This window comes from Eurytemora carolleeae, unplaced genomic scaffold, assembly GCF_000591075.1.
Source record: "Eurytemora carolleeae unplaced genomic scaffold, Eaff_2.0 scaffold1138, whole genome shotgun sequence".
NCBI classification, from domain to species: Eukaryota; Metazoa; Arthropoda; class Copepoda; order Calanoida; family Temoridae; genus Eurytemora; species Eurytemora carolleeae.
In genome coordinates this window covers 58,297-68,369 of record NW_019397052.1, presented here as the reverse complement: position 1 = coordinate 68,369, position 10,073 = coordinate 58,297, and the positions used below count along the sequence as shown (strand labels likewise).

The 10,073-nt window shown below is 31.6% G+C and overlaps 1 protein-coding gene across 2 annotated transcripts in view; it reads right to left on the bottom strand.

The window, feature by feature from the left end:
* Positions 1 to 2,876: 2,876 nt before the first annotated feature.
* LOC111711442 (uncharacterized) overlaps positions 2,877 to 10,073 on the bottom strand; it is a 24,044-nt gene continuing 16,847 nt past the window's right edge. For both annotated transcript variants that reach the window (XM_023485809.1, XM_023485810.1), the window contains exons 4-5: positions 7,955 to 8,053; positions 2,877 to 3,804 (exon numbers count right to left, since the gene is read on the bottom strand). In XM_023485809.1, coding sequence (XP_023341577.1) covers positions 3,725 to 3,804; positions 7,955 to 8,053 — 179 coding nt within the window. In that variant the 3' untranslated portion in view covers positions 2,877 to 3,724. The remainder of the gene's footprint in view (positions 3,805 to 7,954; positions 8,054 to 10,073) is intronic.

The following is a 10,073-nucleotide window of genomic DNA, read 5'->3' as shown; positions in this document are numbered from 1 at the left end:
CCTGTCTTTTTTTAATGGAGGGACATATTGAATCACGACAATCCCTTTAAGAATAATATTTTATTTGGTTTAACAGTGATCTGGCCCCTTTGCACGTTAAATGGTTAAGAATTAGACATGTTTTATAATTAGAATAATAATATTTATATTATTATTATAAAACTAGGTTTTATAAACAATACGAAGAAGCCACACATCTAGATAATAAATCATAATAGCTACCCTCCACAAAAGCAAAAGCAAATTTCTCTGATTTCATACAGTAAAGTCTAAATAAGCCGGAATAATGTAATTGATTGATACTTTATAGTCGACCTTAGAAATAGTTTGCGATATTTAACATTGGTACCTTGCTTTTATATATATATTTTTTAAACAATTATCACAGAAAAGCCCTAGTCCTGACATTTCTAAAATGTGGTCTGCCATTTTAGTGCTTTTACAATTACCAAGAGATATGAATGATTTCGTTCAGAATAAAGCATTTTCATGGATTTCTTTTATTAATTAAAACTTAAACAAAATTATTAAACCTCTGGTATTTATGCGAGTAAAAAAAAGGCAGACTACATTTTGGAAATGGCAGAATAAGGGCTATTCTGTGATTATTGTTTCATAAAAATATATTACTAAAATCAAGTTACCTATGTTGAATGCCGCAAACTATTTCTAAGGTCAAACACGACTATAAAGTGTTAATCAATTTACATTATTCCGAATTATTCAAAGTATCACTGTACTAAATTTTTTTTTCAAAAATTGTATCCACACTGTAAACTTTTAAATCGAAAGATTTAAGTTTTTATTCCGGGAATGGAGGTAGATTTATTATTATTTCGGTCAGCAAAGGTTCCACCCTTGATTTCCAAAAGTTTTTAATGGGTTATCATTTTTAATACCCTCAGAACAGGTCCCGTAAGGACTTTACGGAACTAAAGTTTCATCGGACCGATCCTTTGCACCGGGCTTAGTACCAGCCCGACCCAATACTATGCTGCTTGGTTTCAACTTTAATGGCGCAGCCAGACTTATTTCAGTACCTGGTCTATCATAGGCCTATTAAACAGATCCCAGTTGTTTAGTTTAATGTAAACTCCTCGCTGTTTATTCCAACTCTTTTCGTCGTAGCCAACCAATCACAAATCAACATGTTAAGAATAAGATGATTCAAACCTTGACCAATATCAGAACACAAAATTCAAAATGTGTGTAGAAACAGACTTTCTCAATGTTTACGATAAGACAGATTTCTCAATGTTTTAGGATAAGACAGATTTCTCAATGTTTTAGGATAAGACATATTTCTCAATGTTTAGGATAAGACAGATTTCTCAATGTTTGTGGAATAATTGACAGATTTGTAAATATGTTCAGAATAAAACAGTATTTTTAATGTTTGTAGGATAAAGTAAAGTTTTTAATGTAAGTAAAATAAGAATAAGACAGAATTCTGAATATTTGTAGAATAAGACGGATTTCTGAATATTTGTAGAACAAGAGAGATTCTCAATATTTATTGAGTAAGAAAGATTTCTTAATATTTGTTGAATAAGACAGATTTCTGAATATTTGTAGAATAAGACAGATTTCTGAATACTTGTAGAAAAAGACAGATTTCTGAATATTTTGTAGAATAAGAAAGATTTCTGAATATTTGTTGATTAAGACAGATTTATGAATATTTGTAAAATAAGACAGATTTCTGAATATTTGTTGATTAAGACAGATTTCTGAATATTTGTAAAATAAGGCAGATTTCTAAATATTTGTTGAATAAGACAGATTTCTAAATATTTGTTGAATAAGACAGATTTCTAAATATTTGTAGAATAAGACAGATTTCTAAATATTGGTAGAATAAGACAGATTTCTGAATATTTGTAGGAAAAGACAGATTTCTCAATATTTGTTGAATAAGACAGATTTCTCAATATTTGTTGAATAAGACAGATTTCTCAATATTTTTTGAATAAGACAGATGTCTGAATATTTGTAAAATAAGACAGATTTCTTAATATTTGTTGAACAAGACAAATTTCTGAATGTTTGTTTGAAAAGACAGGCTTCTCATTGTTGGTAGAATAAGACATATTTCTCAATATTGGTAGAATAAGACGAGTGTTTTATTATTGTTGAATAAAACAGATTTCCTTGTTTCCAGAATAATACAGAATTTTCAATGTTTAGAAGAGAACAGATTTTCAACGAAAAACCTTGATTTAAATTCTGCGAAGGTTGGAAGAAAGTAACCAGCACTCAAACACACTTAACTTGGTAAACAGGGCTAAAAACAGGAACTTTTAATTAAATAAACCAAGTGGAAAAGTTTACACCTAGAGAACTAGAAACCATGAGATCTCATTGAACTTTACACTAGTTTAAACAAAATACCAGTCCTTGTCAAATCTGAATTCTGTACAGAGCTTACTGCATAAAAAGACGGAATTGGAAAAATTTCACATTCAATTCAAGTTTTCTTTTCCAGATATTTTAACAGAAAAAAATACAAAAGAAATATGTATAAGAAAATGTTAAAATTTACCATGGGTTTATTTTACATTAAATATACACAGTTAAGCAATTTATTTAATTAATTGAATTTGTTTTTGCCGCAAACTCAAATGTTCTAATCCCTAAATCTTTGGAACCTGATGGTGTAAATCTTTGATTTTTTAAACGTACACTTTTGTTCTAAAAGAATTCATATTTTGAAAGGTCTACGACATCACGTTGCAAGGATGCAGAGATTAATAAATTAGAGTTTGTGGCAAAAACACATTTTCTTTTTGTTATGCTCAATGTTATACTTTATTATTAAGACACGGCTTGGACACATTTTAATAATTAATCTTTAAGTAACTTCAGATTTTAAAAAATCCAATTTTTATATTTATTAAAAAATAATTAAAAATGTATTTACAAGTTATGTAAGCAGAGTGAAGATTAGGGTGGAGGGAGGGTGGTTTTGCATTTATATATTTACATGCACAGGTCTTCTTACAAGGAGTTTAACGTGTGTTCGCTGAAAACTTGAAAGAAACAGATTTCAATATTCTGTAATACGGTTTACGAAGGTTTTTTAGCGAAAATAAAGCTATTATTTTGCAGGCCATGATTCTTCTCTATATTTGCATCGAATAAAATTATGAACTGGCAATATTTTAGGAGATCTGCAGTATTTTACATTCATAGTATAAAATATGCATTGTGTATATACACTGTATACAAATGTTGCTTAAAGGTGGTAGCATGTACACTGTAAAAAAAGTACAGCAAGAGTCTCAGAGAGTTAAGACATTAAGCCCCAAAGAGTGAAGATACAACCCAGCGAGTCTATAGAACCCGGAGAGTTCAGACTATAGAACCCGGAGAGTTGAGACTATAGAACCCGGAGAGTTAAGACTATTGAACCCGGAGAGTTGAGACTATTGAACCCGGAGAATTGAGACTATAGAACCAAAAGAGTTGAGACTATAGAACCCGTAGAGTTGATGCTATATAACCCGGAGAGTTGATACTGTATAACCCGGAGAGTTAAGACTATATAACCCGGAAGTTGAAGCTATAGAACCAGGGGAGACTGTAGAACTTGAAGAGTTTGGACTATAGAACCCATGAAGAGTTGAGACTATAGAACCCAGAAAGTTGAGACTATTGAACCACGAGTGTTAAGTCTACACAGTATACATAATGCATGATTTATACTATATAACAGGAGTTTAGACTACAGGAACTGAAGAACTAATTGAAAGACGAAGATAGCCAGGACGAAAAACTTCAGGTTTCCGAGAGGGGCTGGGCGACCTAAAAAAATCAAAAATATTAATAATTATTTAAATATGATTCTTTCGTGAAATAAAATGCTTAAAATAATTAAATGATAAGAAAATTTAAAGAATGATTAAATCTTGTTCTAGTTTTTAAGAATTGGATGGTTTAAGAAATGTATTTTCGTCAGAGAAAGAGACTGACAATAAACATCCGGAATCTATCCTGTATTGTTAAAAAAAAAACTTGAAATGGCGAGAGATGTGTTTTTAAATGTCGCTCGGAGATATAGATCAAAAATGCCATCTTGTCCAGTAAGAATGTTCTTGATCAAGGAGCATCTTGTCGATTAAAATGTTTTAGATCAAGGACGCCATCTTGTCAGTTAAAATGTTCTAGATCAAGGACGCCATCTTGTATATCAAGATGTTTATAAATCAAGGACGCGATATTGTCTATTGAGAATGTTCTAGCTCTAGGACGCCATCTTGTCAATTTAAATGTTCTAGATCAAGGACGCCATCTTGTCTATTAAAATGTTCTAGATCAAAGAGCATCTTGTCTATTAAAATGTTCTAGATCAAGGATGGAATCTTGTCTATTAAAATGTTCTACAACAAGGTTCATCTTGTCTATTAAAATGTTCTAGATGAAAGAGCATCTTGTCTATTAAAATGTTCTACATCAAGGACCATCTTGTCTATTAAAATGTTCTAGATAAAAGAGCATCTTGTCTATTAAAATGTTCTAGATAAAAGAGCATCTTGTCTATTAAAGTGTTTTAGATCAAGGATGCCATCTTATCTATAAATAATGTTATTGATTAAGGATTCCATCTTGTCTATCAAAATGTTCTACATCAAGGACCATCTTGTCTATTAAAATGTTCTAGATCAAAGAGCATCTTGTCTATTAAAATGTTATAGATCAAGGATGATATTATCTATAAATAATGTTCTAGATCAAGGACGCTATCTTGTATATTAAGAATGTTCTGGATCTAGGACGCCATTTTGTCTATATTTCGAATGTTTTGGATCTAGGACGCCATTTTGTCTATATTACGAATTTTCTGGATCTAGGACGCCATATTGTCTATATTTCGAATGTTCTGGATCTAGGATGCTATATTCTCTATATTACGAGTGTTCTAGATCTAAGATTCCATATTGTCTTCATTACGAATGTTCTGAATCACCTTTTTGAAAGCTTAGTGAAGTATACTTATACTACAGGGGATTCAATCTAGGTTTATTACTTTAACACAAATAGAAACAGAAAATAAATTATTTTTACTGAAACAATCTCTTTTCTGGTTTAAGGAACTATCATTCTTCCTTTCCTCTTTGCACTGTAATTAAATATTTTCAACACTTCTCATCAGTAAGTTTTAATTAGAAAAGTTATTTAGGAATGTAATATTTAGATTTCTGCCAAATATTGACAAATCATTTACTCCTCGGTCCTGTTTTAAATAATGTAAAGAAATAAGCTTTATAATTTTAAAAATCAATGTGAGCTGCATGAGTAAACATTTCCGATTAAAAGAAAGAACAAATACGATAATTGTTCCACTGTGAATTGTTTATCACAGAAAAAAATCTAAAATTTAAACTTAGCAGGCTGAGGTTTTAAATTTGGTAAATAATATTTTCTCCATTTATTATAAATGAATCAGCTGAACACGCTGCAAAACCGAAGAGAAGTCATTAAAAAGTTTTAAAATATCTCATTCTTTATTAGATATAGTTGCTCTTAAATCAGACGAAATATTTAGAAAGTTTAAATGGGACTGTTCATATAATAATGAACAACACAAAAATTCAGAGAAAAAATTTATGAAAAACGAAAAAAAAATATTAGTTTAAGATTGTGAAAAAAGTTTAATATTTGCAACAAAAAAGTGATTTAGCCTTCGATTACACGAATTTAATATTTTATCAAACTATCCATTAGATTTGTTTTTGTATTGCCAAGAATTAGTATTTAAAATTGAAACCACTTTTCAAACCTTTTAATTATAGTTTAATAGTTCTACGTAGTATTAAACTATACAAAGAACTCTTTTAAATTTATACTTGTAATTTATTTTTCGACACAAACCATTGTTTAATTACAGGAACTTGTATTTAATGAAATAGTATTTAGAGACAGGAACTAGTATTCAGTGACAGATAATAGTATTCAGTGACAGAAATAGAAGTTCGTGACAGAAACTAGTATTTAATGACAGAAACTAGTATTTAATGACAGATACCAGTATTTAGAGACAGGAACTAGTATTCAGTGACAGATACTAGTATTCAGTGACAGGAAATAGAAGTTCGTGACAGAAACTAGTATTTAGTGACAGATACTAGTATTTAATGAAAGGAAATAGTATTCAGTGACAGAGACTAGTATTTAATGACAGGAAATAGAAGTTCGTGACAGAAACTAGTATTTAAAGACAGATACCAGTATTTAGAGACAGGAACTAGTATTCAGTGACAGAAACTAGTATTTAAAGACAGATACCAGTATTTAGAGACAGGAACTAGTATTCAGTGACAGATACTAGTATTTAAAGACAGTAAATAGAAGTTCGTGACAGGAAATAGTATTTAGTGACAGAAAATAGTTTTAAATGACAGGAACCAGTATTAAGTGACAGGAACTTGTATTTTTGTGATATAACCTAGTTTTTAGTGACATAAAATAATTTTAAGAGACAGGAAATAGTATTTAGTGAAAGTAACTAATATTCAGTGACAGAAACTAAAATTTAGAGACCACGGAACTATTATTTAGTGACCAGAACTTGTATTTAGTGACAGAAAATAGTATTTAGTGACAGGAAATAGTATTTAGTGACAGGAACTAGTATTTAGTGACAGGAACTAGTAATATTGACAGGAACTAGTATTTAGTGACAGGAACGGTTTTTAATTATAGGAACTAGTATTTAGTGACAGGAACAGGTATTTAATGGCAGGAACTAGTACTTAGTGAGAGGAACTAGTATTTAGTGACAGGAACTAGTATATACTGACAGGAACGGGTATTAATTAACAGGAACTAGTATTTAGTGACAGGAACTAGTATTTAATGACAGGAACTAGTATTTAGTGACAGGAACTATTATTTAGTGACAGGAACTAGTATTTAATGACAGGACCTAGTATTTAATGACAGGAACTAGTATTTAATGACTACTCCTGGGTTTTTATAGAACTGGTATTGGCAAAGCTATAATCTTCACACTAAATTATTTGGTTCTTGCTTCCTAACAATATCTTTCACATTTTTACATTCACAATTTTTCTCTAAGCCTACTCCCTACTCATTCTTTCTGTCTTCTCCCTACTACTCGTTCAAGTCCTCTCTCTACTCCTTGCTCAAGATTTCTCCCTACTCCTTCCTCCAGTCCACTTCCTACTCCTTCCAGTCCTCTTCCTACCACTTTTTACAGTCCTCTTCTTACTCCTTCCAGTCCTTTTTCCGGTCCCTCTCTCACTTTTTTATACTTACTGTTTCTTTTAGGACACAACAGAATATGTTCAAAGATTGAATCATTGTAAAAGTTTCAAAGACATGAAAAATTGCATGCAGAAACTGAAGGCTTTTTTAGTTTTATGCACGTTTTTGAGTTTAGGCTTGGAGATAATTCAATATTTCATTGAACACTCCGTAGTAACGGACATTAGTTTTAGAAGCCTTACACATTATATAAGAAAGTTAAACCATAAATATCAATAGTTTTAAAGTATAAAATTACTAATGGAGTTCCAGGAACATTGTAAGGGTATAAATATACTTTTACCAGTTTAAACAATAAGTTTGTATCTTCATGTAAGAATGTATTTTAACAGATTGATTGATAGATTAAAGGGACCGAAAGCTTAATTTCAAGTGACCTTCCATGTATCGAGAGGCATGTCCGATTGACAACTGTACCCTTTAAACCTTTGTCAGGAAAACAGCTGAAGATTGAGTGCCGGGAGACTCGAGGTTACAGTGTACACTGTACACTCCTTGCTAGTGCACACTTGCGCGGTTCCAGCACTTCCCGTTATATAAATAAGAATATCTACGAAATCCTTGATCAAACAAAGGTTGTAAATCGTACATGCCACTCTATAAATTGAAATTACGCTTACAGCCTCTTTAAATAGTTTGGAACAGTTTTATTTTTACAAAACCCAACCTGTATTGTTGCAAAGATCTCTGTGAGAACACCAGCAGTAGGATAGTTTAGAAGTGGATGATTCATAGCATGTATCTGGTACAGATACCAGAAAGCAACCTAAACAGATAGATAGATAGTTTAGTAGTGGAGGATTCATGACTATGTATCTGGTACAGATACAAAAAAGCAACCTAAACAGATAGATAGATAGTACGGATTCATATCATGAATCTGGTACCGATGCCAGAAAACAACCTTAACAGATAGATAGATAGTTTAGTCGTGGAGGATTTATAACATGAATCTGGTATTACAGGTGTCAGAAAACAATCTAAACAGATAGATAGATAGTTTAGAAGTGGAGGATTCATATCATGAATCTGGTATTACAGATACAAGAAAACAACCTAAACAGATAGATAGATAGTTTAGAAGTGGAGTCTTAGGCTCTTAGCTGGCTACTGGTTTAGTCAAAACTAGTTATATTTACTGTTTACTACTACAGAATATTCCTGGTTTAGTCTAAACTAGNTCAATCGGAAGCTCTTAACTATCGATCCCAAATCAAAGGGGACAATCCTCAACCTGATTATCAAAACAGGGAACAATTACTCTCTCTCAGTAAACAGTATGGAGTTTCTATATTAACTGATGTATTTGAGGTTTATATGTTACAAGTTAAAGTTAATAGAAGTAATTATAATTCCTACATTGTTATCTATATTTCATTTTTGATTAAGATAATCATGTTACACATTACAGCACAGTTAAAATAGGCGCAATTATAATGTACGTCATTATATATCACATGAACAAAGCTAATTATGTTACATAATATTACAGCACAGTTAAAATAGGCGCAATTATTATGTACTTCATTATATATCACATGAACAAAGGTAATCATGTTACACATTACAGCGCAGTTAAAATAGGCGCAATTATTATGTACGTCATTATATATCACATGAACAAAGCTAATCATGTTACACATTACAGCACAGTTAAAATAGGCGCAATTATTATGTACGTCATTATATATCACATGATCTAAGCAAATCATGTTATGTATCTTTATGAAATGCAGTTCCAAGGAATAATAGGTTTTACGTATATGTTTACAAACATAGATAATTGATAATGTACAACGTACTTCAGTTTTTACAAAATATCATGTTTTCCCAATATTTAGTATATTTTCCTCTCTGTATCTATTTAGTTAATTCCCTACTCCAATAAAGCCTTTTATACCAGTATCAATCCAGGTTCATCATGAATACCAAAGTCAATATAAATCCGAATATGGCTCAGTATGTATTCTCAGGTATCTGTCTTACAACAAACAACTCAATTAGGAACTCCAGATTGCTCAATAATCTCAGGTATCTGTTTCACAAGATACTAAAGCATACTCAATCGCGAACTCCAGGTTGCCTAATAATCTCAGGTATCTGTTTAATACTCAATCCCTCTCGTTATGATCGTCGAGGCATAAGAACAAGTCAGTTCCACAATACTTTACTATCAATGTCAATCTTCACACAACTTTATCTACATCAATTCCCAACCTAGTTCTTTCAAGAGAGTGATTCAGGACGTTTCTTGTTCACAATTAAACCAAGAAAAAATTACTTTCACACCGTACTCAAGCCGAGTGTAATTCCACTTACTTATTACAAGTTTTACTACATTATATACCAGCGTAGTTCAGCTAATCACAATGCAGGTTTGACATAGTTATTTACAGAGGTAGTAGGTTAGGTTGATCGCAATACAAGTTTTGCGTAGCTATTTATAGGCACATTTTAAATTTACAGACAATGTACAACGTAATATTTCTAGGTACGTTCAGGTTTACAAATATATATATCTAGTCTGTGGGTGCACCTTACTTTTTTCCTCTCTATCACGGTGCAACCAAACCCTAGTCTTCTCCTCTGTTTTCTGGTGTAACCAAACCATACTCTTCTCCTCTGTATCCTGGTACAACCAAACCCTAATCCTTTCCTCTGTATCCTGGTGTAACCAAACCCTACCCTTCTCCTCTGTATCCTGGTGCACCCTACCACTCTCATCTGTATCCTGGTGCACCCTACTCTTCTTCTCTGTATCCTTACTAGGGTCATAGATATAAGTT